This window comes from Pelophylax lessonae (genome assembly GCF_965119305.1).
Source record: "Pelophylax lessonae genome assembly, chromosome: 2".
Classification (NCBI taxonomy): Eukaryota; Metazoa; Chordata; class Amphibia; order Anura; family Ranidae; genus Pelophylax; species Pelophylax lessonae.
Genome location: NC_138769.1, coordinates 436,645,145 through 436,668,705, shown reverse-complemented (window position 1 = coordinate 436,668,705; position 23,561 = coordinate 436,645,145). Strand labels below are relative to the sequence as shown.

Here is a 23,561-nt window from a genome sequence, read left to right as displayed (position 1 = left end):
TTTTATTAACTTACATAGGTAGCTCAAATTTCACATGTTGATAGAGTAATGCTTCCTTTATAGGAACTCCTCCTCTTCATTGCAGGTAAACAATGGATTTCAAGCAGACGCATCCTGCGGTCATTGAGTTATTAATGGACATGAGAGGCAGACTGTGATGTTCACAGAAGGCTACAGAATGTTTACAGATGTGGTTTGTCTTCAATGCCGCTTTCCTCTTTAAACATGCCCTGGTCAATGGGGTCATATCTGTAAACATTTCACAGCCTTCCGTGGATGTCTATACCCCTCCCTTGTCAAGATTTCAATGATGGTACATTGTTTCTGCTTGGAATCCATTATTTACCTGCAGAAAAAAAAAAAAAAAGAGAAAAAGAAAAGTTACTATAGAGGATATGTTACTCTACCAACAAGAAAATTGTGAAATCTGAACAACTTATCAAAGCTAATATAAATAAAGCCCTTGCAAAAGCAGAATGAATAGCTCAGATTTTTTCCCCTTCATCAATACACCCCAATATCCATCATCTCTACCTCAATCTATCTATAGGTTTTCACATTAGATGAAAAGTAAGGCTGCGTCCCAATCACCATAGCCATTAGGGGAGTTCAGCTTGGTGTGAAAGTATTGCTTTAATGATAAAGTTTTACTGAGTAGCAAGATTACAATTGAGGCTCTAACGACAAATTAACTTTGTGGTTTTGACAATAACGTGCAGTTTTTGAAGTTTAATTATAGGATTAAAAATCTTCCATACAGCTAAATGTATGGCTACTACATTGTTTACTATATACATAAACCTAGAGACCATGATATTGACCTGGCAGATGTTTTCTCCCATCAGCCTGAAACCTTCTACCAACAGGAAGTTTCCTAAAGTATTCATGTTAAATATTATGCTACTGGCAGATAGAAAAATGAACACTTTCTGATATGCACCTGCTGTGTGATTGGTAACACCAGAGATAAATGTGCTTAGATTAAAGAAAAGTAAACTAGGAATCAATCATTTTTTCTGAGATTCTTTTGCTTTCTTGCCTTTGAAGTGAACTATACACATTAGGTTTGTCAAAGCGTTCAAACCCTACCTCACAATAATTAAAAAAAAAAACGTAACTTCTCCCTGCCCAGCCCAAACTTTCCTTTAACTGGATCTTTAAGACTAAGGGTGGGATGGACTTCCCAATCATGTGAAGAATCATTGCAGTAGCCCTTGCTTGCTACTACAGTGATCGCCACAATCTTCTGAGTCCTGTGCTGAGCGGATACACTTCTGAACATTGTACATGGGATTGAATAACACAGCCCCAATTCGCAGAACACCTTATATTTTATTCAATGAATACAAGGTGTTCTCTGAATGGATAAGGTAGGGATTGTGGCGTCACCACCCCTTCCTAGAGGTAGAAGGATAATGAATACAAGGGAATACAGCTATGTAGTATTTCATGTTTACTAATTATAAAGAAACAAACACTTGATTATTGTATTTCCACAGAGCAAAGGGGACATTATTTTTTTTACTGGCTTACATGTAGTGCCATTCATTTCTAACAACGCATCCTACCTCAGAGAATTAAATTATACCACAGCACAGTAGGCTTTTGTATTTAAAAAAAAGTGCCTTGCATATTTTGTAAGATTTTCTATTATTCCTTTTATGTATTTATTTTGTATGCATACATTTTTCCAAATTGTAAATTTCTGTAGAATTTGCTACATCAGGCATCACTAAATGGCAGATTGCAGTCCAGATCCGGACTAATGCTGGCCATACATGCACAGAATTTTGGCTGAAAATGGTCGTTTTAGGAAAGATTGTTTGAAAATCGGGCCGTTCGTGAACACAAGTTTACAGACGATTTCGATCGTGTGCACGGCTAATGTCGATGGATCTATAGCGAAAGCTTTTATAGTTTCAACAAAAGTTTATACGTGTATGGTAAAACTGAAACAAAAATAATATTCTGACTCGTATTGCGCATGTCTTTGAAATATCAGTTATGATTTTTATGATCATGAAAACAATTATGTAAAAGAGTTTATTCTGTCAGTTAGTGGCCAATTCGCTTTCGACCAACGAATAATCGTTCAGTCTGCAAACGGCCGAAATGCTGTGCGTGTATGGCCAGCATAAGTCACTATCCCATCTAGACTGCTGTGGTCCCACCATTTAGGAGCCAGTTCTTCCCCTCAGCTGCCGCCACTGTTGCCCTTCGTATAGAGCGGACATCGGAGGCAGGACAGTTCTGGATAGAGGACAGAAACTGCCGAGTTAATTTTTCAAGTGAACTAGCAGGTGATTGGTTGCTAGGATGCAGAGTAGTCCTAGCAACCAATCACAAGCCGGTTAACAGGAAAAGTTGTGCAGCTCCCATCCTCCATCCAAAACTGTCCTGCCTCAGATTTCAGCTCTAGACCAGCTGAGCCTCCTGCCAGCCTGTGTAAGGTAGGGCACGGAAGAGGGCTGTGTTACTGTTGGGAAGGTTGAAGAATGAAGTGCACAAACAAAAAATGAATCTCCAGCAGCAACCGAAACTTTAACCTTGATAAAGTAAACGTGTGATGTGCAAAAAATGGGTGCGCTAGATGTGAACAATGTGTGTTGAACCAAAAGGGAAAACACATTGAACAAAATACCCAATATATAAATATACACAGTTATTATAAATGGTGCACAATGTGAACATAAACGTGCTATAGAAATATGAGCAGTCCAAAACAAGTCCAAAATGAAAAAAGGCTGAAATCTTTTTGATGGTGAATGAAGGTGAAGAGGACGTGCAAACACCAAATCCCTCTTGGCATCCACGTGTGAAGAAAAGAGGTAATACCCTTACCAACTCAACATATTAAAACACTAGAGAAGATGACACCAGCCAGTGTAATAGATATAAAGTCCTGACCTTTCACTCTTCCACCCAATATGTGGTATATCAAAACTCTTACCAAAGGCAAGTATTTCACAGGTCAGATGGTGAGTGATAATGTTCTCCAAATCATCAGGCAAATTATCCAAACTAGCAGGCAGTGAAATTTCTTGTAAATGTTGTTCTGACTCCTGTTGCTGTGTGGGGAGATCTCCATTCCCAGTCGATGCCTCATCAGGGGAAACGCATCTGACCTGTGAAATACTTGCCTTTGGTAAGAGTTTTGATATACCACATATTGGGTGGAAGAGTGAAAGGTCAGGACTTTATATCTATTACACTGGCTGGTGTCATCTTCTACACTGGCTGGTGTCATCTTCACTAGTGTTTTAATATGTTGAGTTGGTAAGGGTATTACCTCTCTTTTCTTCACATGTGGGTGCCAAGAGGGATTTGGTGTTTGCACATCCTCTTCTTCACCTTCATTCTCTATCAAAAAGATTTCAGCCTTTTTTTCCATTTTGGACTTGTTTTGGACTGCTCATATTTCTATAGCACGTTTATGTTCACATTGTGCACCATTTATAATATATGTGTATATTTATATATTAGGTATTTTCTTCATTGTGTTTTCCCTTTTGGTTCAACACACATTGTTCACATCTAGCGCACCCATTTTTTGCACATCACTGTTGGGAAGGATTTGGGTGAAGCTGGGGGTGTTGCAAAGGGGATTGTAGAAAAGAATCACCCCCCTTTAAAATAATCACATTTTGTTGCTTTGCAGCCTGAAAGACAGACTGTTTTTGTTTTATCCAGCTGTATTTACTCAGTGCAAATTATAACATCCAAGTTAAAGATTTAACACCATGTCAGAAAAAAAATTCAAAAACATATTTAACGAGTTGGGAAAATGGATCACCCCCTCCTAAAAATGACTTGTAAACGCAATCAGGTGTAGCTAATTACATTCTCAATGGCACACAACATCAATTGACTTTAATCTGTGATCAGCTGTGGTCCTTGTGATTAGCTCAGCATAAAAAAAAGCTTTCCTGGAGCGTTTTAGGAGATGGATACAACATTTTCTAAGGCTTTATAATGCATAGAAGCACAGAGAAGTCTATTATTAAGAAGTGGAAGGAATGTGGTAAAACACAGACCCTCCCTGGATCAGGAAGTCACTCCAAACTGGATGAAAGAGCCAGGAGGAAAATGATCAGAGGCACTACAAAGAGGCCTACATCAACGCTGAAGCAGTTGTAGGAATTTATGACAAAGATCATCAGAACAATATCACAAAATCTCCACAAATGTGGCTTGTATGGGGTGGTTGAAAGAAAACAATCCACTTCTCAATAAAGGCCACATGCAGTCACGACTGAGCTTTGCCAAAATGCACCTTGAAGAATCTCAGGCCACATGGAAAAAGGTGTTCTGGTAAGATGAGACTAAAATTGAATTTGGCCACAACTCCAAACCACATGTCTGGCAGAAATCCAATACAGCTCACCATCCAAATAACACCATTCCTACAATAAAGCATGGAGGTGTTAATATTCTGTTATGGAAGTGTTTATCTGCAGCAAGGATTGTAACATTTGTCAAGATAGAAGAAAAAATGGATGGGGTAAAAATGGGAATTTTGTACTTACCGTAAAATCCATGTCTCTGAGTTCATTGATGGACACAGCGCTCCATAGATCATAACTACTGGGTTATATTGCCTCCTCCAGGAGTAGGACTAGGTAGAACAAAAAACACCTGGCTACGCCCATGGGCCCTCCTTAGCTGGTATATAACCCCCCTCTCTGCTCTAGGTAATCAATTTATTAGCAAGCAGTATGAAAAGTATCAAAATTCCTTAGAGGGGTGGGTGCTGTTTTCGTCGATGAAGTCAGAGAAATGGATTTTACGGTAAGTACAAAAATCCCATTTCAGTGCCAAACGGAAAATGAGGGGGTGGGGAAAATAATTTAAGGCTAAACACAAGAGCCCTAACCAGGACAAAAGAGCCTTAACCAGTTTACAGGAGCCCCGTCTAAAAAATAAAAATAAGAAAAACACCCCTCAAGAGGGAACAACCTCTCAAACAGCAACCTGCAAAACTTTGCGGCCAAAAGAAGCATCCGCAGATGCCAAAGTATCTAACTTGTAGAATTCTGTGAAGGTATGCACCGACGACCAAGTGGCCGCCTTGCAAACATGCAATATTGATGCTTGATGACGGAAGCACTCAGCGCCCGAGCCAAAAGCGCTGTGACAGGGAAAGGTGGAACCTGACCTTTAATAGAATAGGCCTGAGTTACCGTCCGTCTGGTCCATCTGGAGATGGTAGCTGAAGCAGCAGCCAGGCCTTTCCTTGGTCCGTCCGTAATCACAAAAAGCGAGTCTGACCTCTGAAAGGACGCCGTAGCTGCCAGAATCGCATGAACCACATCCAAGGTATGCAAAGCAAATTCCTTGGGATCAGCCAGCTTGGGACACAAGGAAGGAAACACAATGTCCTCATTCAAATGGAAGTCAGAGACAACTTTGGGCAGGAATGATGGACAGGGACGAATAACCACTTTATCCCTATGGACCACCAGATAGGGACTGTAACAGGATAATGCCACCAACCCTGAAACCCTACAGGCAGAGGTAATAACCACCAAGATTGCCACCTTCTGGAACAACTTAGGCAAGGAAATCCCTCGAATAGTCTCAAATGGAGGTTTCTGGAGAACCAAAAGCACTAAGTTTAATGCCCATGGTGGGAAAAGAGATTGTACAGGTGAAGCCACAGGTCAAACCCCTGAATGAAGGTACGAACTAAAGAGTGCGTGGCTAGGGGTCGCTGGAAAAAGATTGCCAAGGCAGACATCTGGCCCTTGATGGTACTCAAGGCCTACTTCTTATTAACACCCTGTTGATGAAAGGCTAAGACCCAGGCCACAGAAAAGGATCGAGGATGAGCGCCAATTGACTCGCACCAAGAAATGTGCACTTTCCACGTATGATAGTTTATCTTGCTGGAAGACGACTTCCTCGCCTTCACCATAGTAGGGATCACTGATCCAGACAAACCTCTATTCCTCAGTACCTGGCTTTCAATAGCTAAGCCATTTAAACCAGCGAATCTAAAGCAGGATGCTAGATCAACCCTTGAGACAACTGGTCTTCTCTGAGATGAAGCCCCCAAGAGGCGTTTACGGCCACCAGAATGATCAGAAGATCCTTGCCGCTGATTGCTCATAGGAACCGCAGAAGAAGCTTGAGCTGAGGATGATACTGGCCTTATCGTGGCCCTTGGACACCTCTGGTGTCTGCCAGAGGAACCTGTGACCTGGCCATGAATCTCGGTATACTCCTGCTAAAGAGGAGCTTCATGTAGGACTGTGCAAAAAGAATTGTCTTGAAGGTGGATACCACCAGACTCAGAACTTGTATGCAAATTGGGAGAGAGAACTATCTGTGTGACAGCAGCCGGTGAATCATGGCCTGTGGTTCCTTTAGTTTGTCCAGAGGAAGGACCACCCTGGTCAGAATCAGTTTCCTGGACAGGAAGATGGGGGCCCTTAGGTAGTTTGGACATTACCTGAACTTTTGCAGAAATTAAATCCACACAAGGAGACTCAGGACCTAAAAAACCTGAAAAGAACAAACTTTTCCCCCGTTCTGGGTACCCCTAAAAAACATTTCGTGGATCCCCTTGACATTCACGAAGGAGGGCCATGGGGCCGTAAACCAGCGAAGATGTTCCCCCAACCCAGTAATGAGTGAGGACAGACCTTCATGCTGAAGAGGTCTTGTCTGCAGGTCCGGAGAAGCTAGCTCTAGGCTTACCAGACCAAGGTTGCTTGGAACCTCCCAAGGAAGATTTGAAAGATCCATTTCCCTTACTGTCTGTCCAGAGAGCACAAAATAATTTTCTATTGGCTGAGAAGGAGGGCCCCATCTGCGACCAGGCTCCTTCCTTTTCTGGGTTGTGGCAGGAATTATGTCATCCAGGGAAGCCCCAAACAAGCGATCGCCTTGAAAGGGCAGATCAATGAGAGTTTTCTTAGAGGCTTGGTCTGCAGACCAATTCCTAAGCCACAGTACGCGCATAATCACCATCACTGAAACAAAGTTTGGACAGCACAGGAGCTGTATCCATAGCTGCATCACAAAAACCGCAGCCCATGGACCAACTGGTTCGCTAAATCAACATAAGCAGTGGGAACCTACTGATTCCCCAGAACCTGGCGCAAAAGTTTGGCCCATTCAGTTAAGGTCTGAGACACCAGGGCTGAGGCAAAGACTGGCCACAACGCCGAACTAGCCATAGAAAACAAGCTGCGTGCCACAGCCTCTGCTTTCCTGTCAGCCGGGTCCTTAAAAGATGGGGATATATCTACTGGGATCATGGTTGCTTTATTCAAACTGGAAACAGGAGGGTCCACCACTGGTGGACTAGTCTACTTTTTTAAAAGGGACTCCTCAAAAGGGTAATGTACAGTAAAACGTTTGGGGACCACAAAGGGTAATTTTGGTTGTTCCATATGCCATATATTGACTTGTTTTTGAAGGTGCATGTTCCAGGTCTATCATTGTCAGTCTTCCTTCACAATTTGATGCAAACCCTTGAACAAAATCAACACCAGTTATGTACAAGCTTGTTTTGGGCCAGTGACTTACTACGAAGTGAAGGAAAGGTATAGCTAACAGCTGTAACTCAAAAACCCAAGTCCACTATGGCAGCTCCCCTTTTTATATCCCTACAGGGTCCTTTTAACATTTTCCATAACTTGAGCTACTGCCATCTGCATTGCATTAGTTTTACCTACTGTATTACATAAACTAGTAGTAGTTCGTCACATTCAACCACACTTGTTCTGCAATACAAAAAAGCCTAGCTGAATGCAATTACTAGCTCTACTATGACGTGGATAAAATAAAACCTTCACAGACTCTGTATTACACCAACAGCCATTTCAGGCAGGTTTAAACACAGTAGACACATGCTGCTGTTTACATTAGCTTGACTATTGACAGTCCTCTGTGTAGAGCAGAATGTTGCCCTGTATAATGTTGAAGTTAGTGATGTCAAATGCTAATTTTTTCCTAGGTGGTCTGCTTTAAGTAAAATTACAGTTTTGGATTCTTGCTCTATTTTAAAATTAATATTATTGCCTTGCATATTTGTTGATATATTTGCTACTTTGATGGGGTATTATGAGGGTGCACATACTACTGCAGACTTTATAAACACATCAGCTTGTGTTTCCTACAGCTAAAATACATTCCAGAATGGATGAAATGTATTAATGTAAAAAAACTAAAAACAGAAGTTGGGAAGAGGTCAAAGGCATTTGCAGGTCTAGTAGAGTGTACTCACGTGTCCATGTTGTCTCCTTCTAGGACAGTCTGAACAGGCAGATACCCCATTCTTGGGTGCTTAGCAAAGTATCGTTTCGTCCTAAACTTATTCTTTAAAACCTTTGCAAAGTCGCGTACATCTTCTCCAGATGTAGTCTGAAAGAAGACAAATACATTTCTTTGTGAATATGAGACTCAATAGCATGAATTAAAAAGCAAGGTAAAAAATGTGGCTTGGCTTTGAGAATGAAACAGCTGTGAAGTAACGGGGGTCAAAAAGAAAACAAATCCATCGATGGATTTAAAATTCAGCTCAGCATTCTCCTTGCGAGAATCGGCATTCAGGTATTAAATGTTTTACAGGAAAGTATTTGGCAACTGCCTTTATTTAGTGGCTTACAACAATGAGATTTAGAATTTCTTAGTTCCTTCTATTTTGCTTTCAAGTTCAAAGCTAAACTCAGTCACGGACAATGATTTATTGAAGCCAAAAACATCAACCAAAACAAAGAGCTTGGCACCTACCATTTTTCTTTAGCTATTCATGTCAGATCCAGCTAAGGGTTCATTCATGTTAATAGCTGCACAAGCACTTATAGGCAAACAGACTATAATCTAATATGAATTATTTAAAGATTATACAGTAAAGGATTTTAAATGCATTTGGATAGCACCACAACATAACACAGCAGGTACAGACACAGGTAGTTGCTGAGCACCAGTTTAGAGACTGCCGCAGGCAACCTTAAATCAGTATTAAATGTAAAACCAAAAATGTAATACATTGCAGCTTAGTAATTCTTTGATGTGGTGTCTGAATTACTTTTCTTTTTTTAGGCGTTTCCCCTCTGTTTTCACTTGGTGATCCAGCCAGTAATACCCTTTCAGTACTAGAGCAACAGAGATACTATTGGATAACAGCATTGTCAGTCTTGGGGGGAAGGGTGTGTTGATCTACTAACAGATTTAGATACACTAACAAATTGAAGCTGAACTCCAGTTAACACTTTTAAACAGTTCGTGTTTTTTTTTTTTCTTTGAGTTAAAGGTTTTACATAAATGAATAAAAACTGATCATTGTAAACACCGTCAGTAGTTTGTCTCAACAAAGCACCGGACGTGGCGATCCCTAAGGAGCGGCATTGCTGGGATAAGATCGAAGAGTGTGTTTTTATAAAAAAGTGAGCAGGTTTTTCACCTGGTGGTGGATATGCACATATGAATGAAGATTAAAGAGACATGGTGTTTTTTTTTCTTTTTATTTAAGAACACTGGACTATATTTATAGAATTTTATGAACACTGGACCTTTAGGTTTAATATTTTTACCATTTTTGTATAGTTGAGGTAGTAGATAGGGTTTTATTTTTTTGGTGTGACTTTACACGGACGGTTATAATGAATGGCAGCCAAATGTGCATTGCGTGTTTTGGCACAGTCCAGAAATGCAGGCAGAATAGTGTGATTCTGTACACGATTCTGAGTTGCTCAGATGTGAATGGGGCCTTAGTGTTTATTTCTAGTTAGTAGGTGTGCAGGGGTCAAAATCCAGTTTTCATTTAAATTAGAATTATATACAATAAAAAAAAGTTTACTTCACAATACCAAGTCCAAAAATCTTTATGTTCATTGACTGAATCTTAAAAGCAAAATACATAAAAAAAAAAAAAAAAAAAAAAAAAAAAAGAAGAAAAAATAGTTTTCTGGCGATATGACGCTTTAAACTGACCTGTGCCAATTTAAAAAATCTCCAACACCCATTTCAGTAACTTTACCGACACGTGCGGTTATTAAATTTTTTGCTATTAATGCACCAAACTAAAAAATAATTACCTGCAGTCTGTAGATAACAGAAACTGGAGGTAAATAAGACATACTGTTAATTGGTATACGAAGACAGGCAGAATGCTTGCCCCTGTACGCAGTGTAGCAGAGTGGCATATTCACCACTGCTACTTCAATCCTGGCACTGATATCTGCACAGCTGACAGCCTCCAAACAATAAATGGTGCTGCAGTGGGTGAAGTATCACGGGGAAGCGGAGACACTAGTTCCCAATCAGGTTCACGCTCGCCATGCAATTGACAGCAGCCAGTGGTCAGAGCAGCTCTGATGGGGAACTAGTGTAATTCCCCAATTCTCCAACAGGTTTGGACAACCCCATCTCTCCACCTCTCCACCCCCCCCCCCCCACGCCTGGTACACAGGTAAGGAAACCCTTGTTCTTTGCTGTAAAAAAAACATAATATGTTTAACCTTTGTTCTCATGCAGAGGGGAAGCATGGCAGTGTACATGGCAATTACGTACAACCCTGAAATTGATCACAACACATGTAATGCTATTTGGATCTTTTCCAAACAGATCATTCAAGTATATGGGTCAATACATAAGCATTTTGCATAGGAGGTTTAACCTCATTTCCTATCAGAACATTTCCTCCATACTAAAGCCTAGTACACACAGGCCAAATGTCGGGCAGCGTTCGGCCCATGTCTACTGCAGGCTGGTTGGCCTGCTTCTGTTGAAGGGGCATGACCAAGGTCTGCTGATAGGCTTCCTGGCTGACTGGAGTGTTTAGGTGGAGGAGGCATCAGAAGAGCAGGGGAGATTGTTACCCAAACATTTCATACTATACCATGTACTTGTATGAAAAAAACCCTCCTGTGCTCTTTGTATTGCTTCCTTTGTGTGGGATCCCTGGAGATCCTGCCAGTCCCTCTGCTTTCCTATTACAAACTGACCACACTAAGAAGGAAAGCACATCCTGGGCAGTTCTATAGCTCTGCTGGGAACTCAGCCTGCTCTCCTCCAATGATCAGACTTGCCCTGACATGCCACCTAATGTTTCTACTCTCCCAGCTCTTATGCAGCTGAGAACAGAGGGAATGGGATCACTTATAATAAAGGGGGAAAAGGGTATATATATATATATATATATATATATATATATATATATATATATTTATTTTTTTCATAGATCTATACACACGTTTTTCCCTTTCATTTCTACTTTAAACTGAATGGGTTGTTTTACAAGGTTATTGTTCGCAATAACTTTAACCCTCCCTAATGTAAGCACTTCCAGTGCTCTAAGATACCAAATCTGCCATTCACAGTTTCAGGTAGACAGGTGTAAAACTATTTTTTTTTTTCAAATTATTTATTATTTTACAATGAAAAAACAAATTATTTGTTTCATTTTCTTTTTTTTTAGGTCCATCACCAGGTATGCTATAATAATTTTATACCATACAGTTTTTCAATTGTTTCAGAAGATTCATTTATATGATATGGCAACTTACAGGAGTGCAATATTCAACCATCGGATAGTGCATTTTGTGACCTTTTGCAACACGGCCGGAAAAGAAGCAGCTTTGGCAGATGTCATAGTTAAAGTGCTTTAAACTTCTGTACCTAAATTAGAAAAAAAAACAGAGTAATTGTAAATTTTTTAGCTACTTTCAGTTCTACTACCCCAAAATCAAAGCAGATGCAGAAGCTGTGTTTACATTAATGTTGCAATTTTGTCAAATGCAGACATTTCCATGTAGCTGCTTGTATTCAAATGAAAAATGCAACATCTGTGAAAAAAAGCTGCATTTGACATTTTTTGCAGTTTAACCACTTAAGCCCCGGAGGATTTGGCTGCTAAACGACCAGAGGGCATTTTGCGATTCGGCACTGCGTGACTTTAACGGACAATTGCGCGGTCGTGCGACGCTGTACCGAAACGAATTTGGCGTCCTTTTTTTCCCACAAACAGAGCTTTCTTTTGGTGGTATTTGATCACCTGTGCGATTTTTTGATCACGCGCTATAAACAAAAAAAAGAGCGTAAATTTTGCAAAAATAGCAATATTTTTCCCTTTTTTTTATATGAAATTCCCCCCAAAAAAAATGTAAAAATCAAAATTTTTTAATATTTTCGGCCAATTTGTTTTATGCTACCTATGTTTGGTAAAAAAAATCGCAAAAAGCGTATTTTGATTGGTTTGCGCAAAAGTTATTGCGTTTACTAACAAAGGGAAAGATTTTTGTCATTTTTGTTGTTTTTTTTTTTAACGCGTAATGGCGGCGATCTGCGATTTTTTTTGCGGTACTGCGACATTGCGGCGGACAGATCGGACCCTTGACTGACATTTTTGACACTTTTGGGGTTACCAGTGACATTTCTACAGTAATCAGTGCTATACATATGCACTGTTACTGTAAAAATGCACTGGTAGTGAAGGGGTTAACTTTATTTGAGAGGGAGGGGCTGTGTGTGTCCCTAGGGGCGTGATTCTAACTGTGATTGGCTGTGGCTTCAACTGTATGCAGAGTGATCAATGGATCTACATAGTAGATCCATGTGATCAGCTCTCATACAGAGAGGAGAATGACAGGCAGCTTGTTTACACAAGCTGCCTGACTATCTCCCTCTCCCCCGCCGATCGCAGAGTGGCCGGCGGCGATCGGGTCCGCCGGTCACGCGCGCGGGGGGGTCCGTGACCACGCGGGAGCGGGAGCGCGCCTCCGGCGGCGCGCGCTCGCTCCCTAAACCCTCACAGGCGAGCGACGTAGACCTACGTCACTTTGCCTGTGAGGGGCTGACCGCCGCCGTAGATAGTCGTGCGGCGGTCGGCAAGTGGTTAAACACACTTCAATAGAACAGGCTGCAGCACAATGCAAAGCAGGTCAAAGGCAGACCCTGATCTGTCATGTATACTACTCAATTACAGTTTGACCTGTGTGACTTGAGTTTCAAATGCACATCAAATACAGGAAAACAATGCCCATAAAACAGGGTGTGTCTCTGACACATTGATCAAAGATGTTTCTTCTGTACTCCTTTAATTACTATGTGTACACAACAGAGATACTAGTTACATCAACCACAGAACAGGAACTCAGTCAAGTCTTTAGAGCCCATTCACACTAGCACGACTTGTGAGGCGACTTGTGTAGCCCCAGGTCGCTTGACATAACAAAAGCAATGTTAATCAATCAGTGCCGTCTTAATTGGCACTACTGAAGTCGCCCCGACTTCAGAAAAGGGTCCTGTACTATTTTGAGGCGACCTGTGATCCGACTGTCCCATATACTTCAATGGGAATCGCCTCCTTATCTTAATTAACACGACTTGTTATCAGACTTTCCAGGAAGAAGAAAGAGATTAGCCAGGCATTCCCCACAGACAAAGTCGCCTGTCTCTTCAAAGTAGTGCACAAGTCTCTAAACAAGTCTCTAAACAAGTCTCTAAACAAGTCGCTAAACAAGTCGCTAAACAAGTCGCTAAACAAGTCGCTAAACAAGTCGCTAAACAAGTCACGGGGCGACTTTCTGGTCGTGGTAGTGTGAACCGGCTCTTAATGGTACATTAAAGCGTCAAACCAAAGACAAGTTCCTGAAGCCTTGAATATCCATATCCCTCCATCTACTTTTACGCTGCTACTATTACTGTTTTTATGCTTATTTTAAGGGCAGGAGTGTAGGTCACTTGGTTTCTTGATCACAGCAGACCACAAAAAACCTCTACAACTGTAAGATAGGATTAAAAAATATTTATGTTCAATACACAAATGATAAAGAAAACTGATCAAATAGCATTTTCACACAAACAAATTTGTAGCAAAATTTTGCAACAAATGGAAGTTACTCTGATAACTTTTTTCACTGGGTTTTCACTGAGTAAATATAGCTAAAGGGTTGCTGCTATAGCTGGATACAATACTGCTCTATGCAGTTGCATCGTGACATTCACTGGATGTATGAATACCTATTGAAGGGATTCTCATTTAGCAACTGATGCTTGCTCAACAACTGATGCTCACTAAGTCATACCTGCGGCTACAAAATTGCCTTTATGATCTGGTAATTTATTACAAAACTTCAACAGACTGTTTGGAAACTATACACAATTAGAAGGTACTTGAAACAGACACATGCCAAGGGCTACTTGAAGCAAGAAAGTGCACACATTGGTAATAGAAGGAACACTATTTATTAACGCTGCAAGACACAACATGGCATCCATTATACGTACCATTCTACATTTTGTTTTCGTAATCAAACATTTCACTACTAGCTGTCAGTCAAGCAAGTATAAACAATGGACCCTCTAGAGGAACTGTACTTGTAAAATGATTGTACATCACCTGGTAAAATTTACTACCTGTGGCTGAAAAGCCCTTTTCAACCATTCTACTTTATGGAGCATTTCATACTCGTCTAGAGAGAACAATTCTATTTAGTATTTTAACACAGCAGAGGTGCGCACACTGGTTTTTGTCTGTAAAATACTCTGAGTGAATAAAACTGCAATTTTCTCTCAGGGGTAGTAATGATTTCACAGTCTATTGGATAAATGTATTTTGTATGAATTCTACTGAGATATTTGCGAACTGTGTGGCTGAATATGTGGTGCCAGCAAGCTAACTTTGAATTTTCTTTTTGCGTGCACGTGTTTTTCCTTCTGAAACTTATCGTGTTGAATTAAACACCGATGCTTGCCTTGAACAGGAAAAAATATACCTAAAAGTTAATTTTTCATGCATAATTATACAATGTTCTTTAAATGGCTCATAGTTATATTGAGAAGTTTTATGATGACATCATATTCTATAGCACTTATAAAAACTCTGAACCATTCACAGTGGAACCTGCCCCCAAAGGACCATATTTAAAAAAAAAAAAAAAATCCCTAGTATAGTTTTAGCTGTGTGGATAATTTTGTGTGAAGCCAACATGCTGATATGCTTTAAAGTGATTGTAAAGTCTTTTTTTTTTTTTTTTTTTTTAGAAAAACAACAACAAACCTGTTATACTTACCACCTCTGTGCAGTTGGATTTGCACAGTGCAGCCCCGATTCTTCTCTTCTCGGGTCCCTTGTTCCTGCTCCTGGCTCCTCCCTGCTTTTGAGTGCCCGCACAGCAAGCATCTTGCTATGGGGGCACCCGAGCCAAGCTGCAGCTCCGTGTGTCCATTCAGACACGGAGCTGCCATTCAGCCCCACCCCTCTCTCCTGATTGGCTCACTGACTTTGATTGACAGCTGCAGGAGCCAATGGGGCCGCGGCTGTATCTCAGCCAATCAGGAGGGAGAGTCCCAGGCTTGCGTAGGGGCTTGTGAAATTTGCTCTCGCAAATGCCCCTCAGCCTTTACAGATGCTCTCTCACCCCTTGCAAAGACATAATGCAGCTGACATTATGTTTGGTATTCCCAGGCTTTTTTTAATAATGTAACACTGACATTGCTCTATCAGAACTGTAGCACAGAGCCGGGTTGGTTTTTCACAACACTTTACTCGGTTGCATGCTACACAGTTCTGATAGGTAGGGAAGGAAACTGCCTACCGAATCCCCGTAAAAAAAAATAATACAGCTGTGGAGCATTTGCCCTGAGTGCCTGGCTCTAACACAGAAGCTGGTAGAGGAAGCACGTGGAAAAAACCTCTACCAGCTTGTGTGTGACAAGTTAAAAAGTGCAAGGTAGCCAGAGGTGGCAGAACGTCGTTCCGCCACGGTCCCGCTGAAAGAAAGCTATAATATATATATATATATATATATATATAAAACACACACACACACACTATTATCAAAAGTATTGGGACGCCTCCTTTTACACTAACGAACTTAAATGGCATCACAGTCTAAGTCCGTAGGGTTCAATAATAAAGTTTGGATACACCTTCTCATTCAAAGAGCTTTCTTTATTTTCATGACTATGAAAATTGTAGAGTCACACTTCAAGAGGTAGTCACCTTAAATGGTTTTCACTTCACAGGTGTGCCCTGTCAGGTTTAATAAGTGTGATTTCTTGCCTTATAAATGGGGTTGGGACCATCAGTTGTGTTGTGCAGTAATCAGGTGGATACACAGCTGATAGTCCTACTGAATAGACTGTTAGAATTTGTATTATGGCAAGAAAAAAGCAGCTAAGTACAGGAAAATGAGTGGCCATCATTACTTTAAGAAATGAAGGTCACTCAGTCCAAAAAATTGGGAAAACTTTGAAAGTGTCCCCAAGTGCAGTCACAAAAACCATCAAGCGCTACAAAGAAACTGGCTCACATGCAGACCGCCCCAGGAAAGGAAGACCAAGAGTCACCTCTGCTGCGGAGGGTAAGTTCACCCGAGTCACCAGCCTCAAAAATCGCAGGTTAACAGCAGCTCAGATTAGAGACCAGGTCAATGGCACATGTAGTTTTAGCAGCAGACACATCTCTAGAACAACTGTTAAGAGGAGACTGTGTGAATCAGGCCTTCATGGTAGAATATCTGCTAGGAAACCACTGCTAAAGAAAGGCAACAAGCAGAAGAGACTTGTTTGGGCTAAAGAACACAAGGAATGGACATTAGACCAGTGGAAATCTGTGCTTTGGTCTCATGAGTCCAAATTTGAGATCTTTGGTTCCAACCACCGTGTCTTTGTGCGACGAAGAAAAGGTGAACGGATGGACTCTACATGCCTGGTTCCCACCGTGAAGCATGGAGGAGGAGGTGTGATGGTGTGGGGGTGCTTTGCTGGTGACACTGTTGGGGATTTATTTGAAATTGAAGGCATACTGAACCAGCATGGCTACCACAGAATCTTGCAGCGGCATGCTATTCCATCCGGTTTGCGTTTAGTTGGACCATCTATTTTTCAACAGGACAATGACCCCAAACACACCTCCAGGCTGTGTAAGGGCTATTTGACCAAGAAGGAGAGCGATGGGGTGCTGTGCCAGATGACCTGGCCTCCACAGTCACCGGACCTGAACCCAATCGAGATGGTTTGGGTAGAGCTGGACCGCAGATTGAAGGCAAAAGTGCCAACAATGCTAAGCATCTCTGGGAACTCCTTCAAGACTGTTGGAAGACCATTTCAGGTGACTACCTCTTGAAATGTGACTCTACAATTTTCATAGTCATGAAAATAAAGAAAACTCTTTGAATGAGAAGGTGTGTCCAAACTTTTGGTCTGTACTGTGTGTGTGTTTATATATATATATATATATATATATATATATATATATATATATACACACATACATATACACACATATATACATATATATACATACACACACACATATACACACACACACACAGTGCATTGCGAAAGTATTCGGCCCCCTTGAACTTTTAAGGCTTTAAACAAAGATATAAAACTGTAATTTTTTGTGAAGAATCAACAAGTGGGACACAATCATGAAGTGGAACGAAATTTATTGGATATTTCAAACTTTTTATCAAATAAAAAACTGAAAAATTGGGCGTGCAAAATTATTCAGCCCCCTTAAGTTAATACTTTGTAGCGCCACCTTTTGCTGCGATTACAGCTGTATTCCTCCTTGCAAAAAAGCTCGAGCTCAGTGAGGTTGGATGGAGAGCGTGTGTGAACAGCAGTTTTCAGTTCTTTTCACAGATTCTCGATTGGATTCAGGTCTGGACTTTGACTTGGCCATTCTAACACCTGGATATGTTTATTTGTGGACCATTCCATTGTAGATTTTTCTTTATGTTTTGAATCATTGTCTTGTTGGAAGACAAATCTCCGTCCCAGTCTCAGGTCTTTTGCAGACTCCATCAGGTTTTCTTCCAAAATGGTCCTATATTTGGCTCCATCCATCTTCCCTGTCCCTGCTGAAGAAAAGCAGGCCCAAACCATGATGCTGCCACCACCATGTTTGACAGTGGGGATGGTGTGTTCAGGGTGATGAGCTGTGTTGCTTTTACGCCAAACATAACGTTTTGCATTGTTGCCAAAAAGTCCGATTTTGGTTTCATCTGACCAGAGCACCTTCTTCCACATGTTTGGTGTGTCTCCCAGGTGGCTTGTGGCAAACTTTAAATGACACTTTTTATGGATATCTTTAAGAAATGGCTTTCTTCTTGCCACTCTTCCATAAAGGCCAGATTTGTGCAGTATACGACTGATTGTTGTCCTATGGACAGAGTCTCCCACCTCAGCTGTAGATCTCTGCAGTTCATCCAGAGTGATCATGGGCCTCTTGGCTGCATCTCTGATCAGTCTTCTCCTTGTATAAGCTTAAAGTTTAGAGGGACGGCCAGGTCTTCGTAGATTTGCAGTGGTCTGATACTCCTTCCATTTCAATATTATCGCTTGCAAAGTGCTCCTTGGGATGTTTAAAGCTTGGGAAATCATTTTGTATCCAAATCCGGCATTAAACCTCTCCACAACAGTATCTTGGACCTGCCTGGTGTGTTCCTTGTTCTTCATGATGCTCTCTGCGCTTTAAACAGACCTCTGAGACTATCACAGTGCAGGTGCATTTATACGGAGACTTGATTACACACAGGTGGATTCTATTTATCATCATTAGTCATTTAGGTCAACATTGGATCATTCAGAGATCCTCACTGAACTTCTGGAGAGAGTTTGCTGCACTGAAAGTAAAGGGGCTGAATAATTTTGCATGCCCAATTTTTCAGTTTTTTTACTTGTTAGCAAAGTTTGAAATATCCAATAAATTTCGTTCCACTTCATGATTGTGTCCCACTTGTTGATTCTTCACAAAAAATTACAGTTTTATATCTTTATGTTTGAAGCCTGAAATGTGGCAAAAGGTCGCAAAGTTCAAGGGGGCCGAATACTTTCGCAAGGCACTGTATATATGTATATATATACTGTATATATGTAACAATGAAGAAAAAAACTCAAGGGATTATCAAATTAGGCATGAGGAGTACAACAGCAAGGAGGAAAGGCCTGGTGCCGCACTCACGTCACATGCCGTGTATATGTAAATTATGTTCTAGACATAGTGGGTGGTCCCTATAACATTTGGTTGACCTGTTCACAAAACCCAGGATCTCTGTGCTATCTAAATTGGGTCTGGCAGTAAACGAGTCCAATAATATTGGCTATGAAGAATAACGGTCTCGGAGGTTGAATTTTTATACAGTATACCAGTAGGGATTAGGCTAAAGAAGCACTTTAGCAAAGGCACTTCTGGTAAGAACTAACTCAGGGCTAGTCTGATGTCCTTCACAAAGATGACTGACCTGACTAACCATGTAGCTAAGTAACTGTATCTTACCTGAAACCAATAATGGGACATTCCTTACAGATATTACACTTGGCTTGATGTTTGGCAGTTTCAGCAGCAGCAACTCTATGAAGCACCGGTAGCCAAACCATCGACTGTGGCTCCAACCTCATCCAATCCAGAAAAAGGGCTGCCTCAATTTCTGGTTTATTGTTGGCCTATAAAAAGATGTTTAAAATACAAGTGATTAAGTTAAAAAAAAAAAAAAAGAAATAAATTGCAACCTAAAAGAGAACAATTCTACAAATCTGTGACAGTGGTCTATTTTATTTTTTTAAATAATGGACATAATACCATTCAACAAATACCTGAAGACATTTATTGTACATCAGAACATGGGTCAACAGCAGAAAAAAATACTGCATAATACTGTCCATAAATAAAAGGCAAGAAATATCCAGTGCAAAATTGAGTCTTTAATGCAGAGCTTAAAGGAACACAAAAGAGACAAGTAGAAGCTTTAAACTCCCGAGGGATGATATTCCCCAGATCGGAAAAGTATCCAATGAGAAACAGCAGCAATAATGGTTATTTCTGTGCTCACTAGACATAGGTATATGAGGAGCATCACAGGAAAATATGTATCCAAATTGTGCCCGTGTCTATATATATATATATATATATATATATATATATATATATATATATATATATATATATATATATATATATATATATATATATATATATATATATATATATATAGACACGGGCACAATTTTAGTTTTCTTCAGGTATTTACAAAAACATATTTAAGCTATAGTTATAGTAAAGGATATGGGAAGAAAGTGCACACTCTCCGGTTTAATTTGAGGGTATGTACATCCAAATCAGAGGAAGGGTTTAGGAGTTACAGCTTTTAATAACAGCCACCCCCCCCCTTTTTCAAGGGACCAAAACTAATTGAATTGAATCAAAAGCTGCTTCATGGCCAGTTGTGGGCTATTCATCCGTTATTTCTTCAACAATTAAGCAGGTAAACGGTCTGGAGTTTATTCTAAGTGTGGTATTTGCATTTGGAATCTATTGCTGTGAACATACATCATGTGTTCAAATGAGCTACCCATCCAAGTCTTCAAAAACAAAACAAAACCAATCCATCAGAGAGATAGCAGCAACATTAGGAGTGGTAAAATCAACAGTTTGGTACATCCTGAGGAAAGAAGAAAGGAGGAAAGAAGAACGCACTGGTGAGCTCAGCAACATAAAAAAGGTCTGGACATCCATGGAAGACAACAGTGGTGGATAATCGCAGGATCCACTCTATGGTAAAGAAAACCCATTTACAACATCCAGACAAGTGAAGAAGACTCTCCAGAAGGTGGACGTATTATTGTCAGTCTACAATCAAGAGAAGACTGCGCGAGAGCAAATATAGAGGGTTCACCACAAGGTGAAAACCATTCATAAGCCTGAAGAATAGGAAAGCTAGATTAAACTCTGCCAAAAAACATCTAAAAAAGTCAGACCAGTTCTGGAAAACCATTCTTTGGATGGAGGAAACTAAGATTAATCTGTACCGGGAAGAAAAAAGCGTGGAGAAGGCATGGAACAGCTCATGATCCAAAGCACACAACGTCATCCTTAAAACATGGTGGAGGCGGTGTGATGGCAAGGGCATGCATGGTTTCCATTGGCACTGGGTCATTGGTGTTTATTGATGGTGTGATAGAAGACAGAAGCAGCAGGATGAATTCTGCAGTGTTTAGAGATATACTGTCAGCCCAGATTCAGCAAAATGCAGCAAAGTTGATTGGACAATGCTTTACAGTACAAATGGACAATGATCCAAAACACTGAAAGCAACCTTGGAGTTTTTGAAGGAAAAGTGGAATATTCTGCAATGGCTGAGTCAATCGGCTGATCTCAACCCAATTGAGCATGCATATCACTTGCTAAAGGCAAAACTAAAGGCAGAAAGGCCCACAAAGAACAACTGAAGACAGCTTCAGTTAGAGCCTAGTAAAGCAACAGAATGGAAGAAACCTAGTCTTTGGTAATGTCCATGGGTTCCAGACTTCAGGTAGTCATTGCCAGTAAAGGATTCTCAGCAAAATATTAAAAATGAACATTTATGATTATATTCATTTGTCCAATTACATTTGAGGCCCTGAAAATGTGGGGACGGTGTATAAAAATGGTTGCAGTTCCTAAAATGTGTACTTGATATTAATGTTCAACCCCTTGAATTAAAGCTGAAAGTTTGTACTTCAAATTCATTTGGACTGTTTTGTTTTAATTTTATTCTGGTGTCATACAGAGCAAAAAGTATGAAAATTGTGCCTGTGTCCAAATATATATGGCTCTAACTGTGTATATATACATGCACACACACAGCATCTAGAATATAATCATCCAGAGAATGCATTTCATCAGTTTAAATGCTGCATTTTGAGCAGGTTTACATGAAAAGTTACATTATTCTACATTTTTGGCACTGCCAGTCATGTCTGACACTTTGGATAGAGGATATCCTTTACTCTATTTTGGATTTTAAAGCAAAACTTTACCCATAGCAACTTGATAAAAAAAAAATGTTCCTCAGCAAGGAACATACATTCCACATCATTAATTATGCTAATGAATTTAGTGTGTGCTGTTAATTGTCTCCAGCATTGCTCTTGCTGCAGGCTGCCATTTTGCTGGAGCCCAAAATCTCTGAACAGCAGTAAATCATAAAGCGGGACTAAACCCATCGATTTAACGGTTTCAAAAAACAGTTACATTGTAGGAATGCCGGGATTGCTAACTGTCAACATTTGCGTGTCCTCAACCAATCTGTCAAACCATCAAATAGCTGGGGTCATAACTGATCACGTGTGTAGCAAGCACTGCAGCTGCAGATCAAACAGAAGCAGCTTTCTTGGCTGTAAAGGATAAGAGGGTTTAATTCTGCTTTAAGGCTCACAGCAGATCAGCCTTTACAAACTTGGCAGTGCCTAAAAACTGAGCGCAACTAAGGGTGCATTACTGGATTTTACACAGCATACTGTAGGTACTTATTTTTAATGTTTTACATTAGTGATCTAGCAGGACTTAATTTTCTGACTAAAGGTACACTTAAAACTAGATCCTGCAAGCTGGGTACTTACTTTAATTTCCTCACACAGATTTCTAGTGAACGCAGGGATCTCCATTATTGCTTGTTGCCTTATGAGGAGTTTATGTGTAATCTCCATTAGTAATTGTAAATTGATGGATGTAAATATAAATATTATGAGATATTGAGTTTTGCTTTCAAACACATAGTTAATATATGATTGTAGATTTTTAAGTTGTGTAAACCAGTCTGACCAGCAGTAGTAATCGATTTAACAAGTCCTTTGAAATGCACGCCTGAGCTACCAGAGAGGTGTCTGCTATTTACACGGAAAAACATACTGATATGCAAAGTTGTACAACCCCATAATTAAGTTCCTTTTTCCCCAGACATCACGGGTCCAAGGTTCGTTATCTCAGTGTCTACTTCAAAGATGCCCTCATTAAGATGGCCATCTGTGGAGGAATGGAAAACTTGCCCAGGATATGACCTTGCATATCTAAATACCTCAATTCAAGGGGAGGTCAGCCAATATAATTAATTTCCCCCTCCATCAGAGAGGAGGTCCGAGCAAGGGGCTGAGTTATGCTAAGCTAGGAGAGGAGGAAGTTGTCCAGTCCTGAACAAGATACGCCCAGAGGGAGGAGAAGGGCAAGATAGCTACACCAATCAGAATGGCTCTAAGCAAAGCGAGATAGATCTATATTAGTGAAGGCAGAAAGGAGAAAAATCTGATTCAGCAGACTAGAATGAAACTCTCATGAGAATGGTAACTATGGAATTTATCTCCTGCACTTAAATGTATACATGCTTGTCCTATTTGTTGTCTGTATTGCTCTGTTTGTATCATTGTGTTATGAGTATCATACTCTATCTGTTCAGTTAAACTATGAATATTTTCCATTTTTGTATGTACTATAGATACATTTTTGTAAATTTAGGCTTTCAGGCTATTTACCAATACATTTATGTTGCTGTTTTGAAGCTTTCACTCATGGTCAAAGAACTCTCATTTAACCCGAATATTGTCTGAGGCATCATAAATCTTAGTTTACGGGTAACATGCTGTTTCTAATCAAAAATATACGGTCACTTAATCAGAATCAGTTCTTAAAGTGATTTTAATAGAAAAAAAAAAGATGAGAGTTTACAAACAGGTTATACTTACCTCCTCTGTGTAGTGGTTTTGCACAGGGCAGCCTGGATACTGCTCTTCTCGGGCCAATGGCTTGTGCTCCTGGCTCCTCCCTCCTATTAAGTGTCCCCACAGCA

The 23,561-nt window shown here is 40.4% G+C and overlaps 1 protein-coding gene across 2 annotated transcripts in view; it reads right to left on the bottom strand.

Annotated features, from left to right (window-relative positions):
- The window catches only part of DMD (dystrophin), a 3,625,631-nt gene that overhangs the window by 122,323 nt on the left and 3,479,747 nt on the right, over positions 1-23,561 (bottom strand). For both annotated transcript variants that reach the window (XM_082246191.1, XM_082246190.1), the window contains 3 exons: positions 19,241-19,407; positions 11,517-11,628; positions 8,234-8,370 (listed from right to left, as the gene is read on the bottom strand). In XM_082246191.1, the coding sequence (XP_082102317.1) occupies positions 8,234-8,370; positions 11,517-11,628; positions 19,241-19,407 (416 nt within the window). The remainder of the gene's footprint in view (positions 1-8,233; positions 8,371-11,516; positions 11,629-19,240; positions 19,408-23,561) is intronic.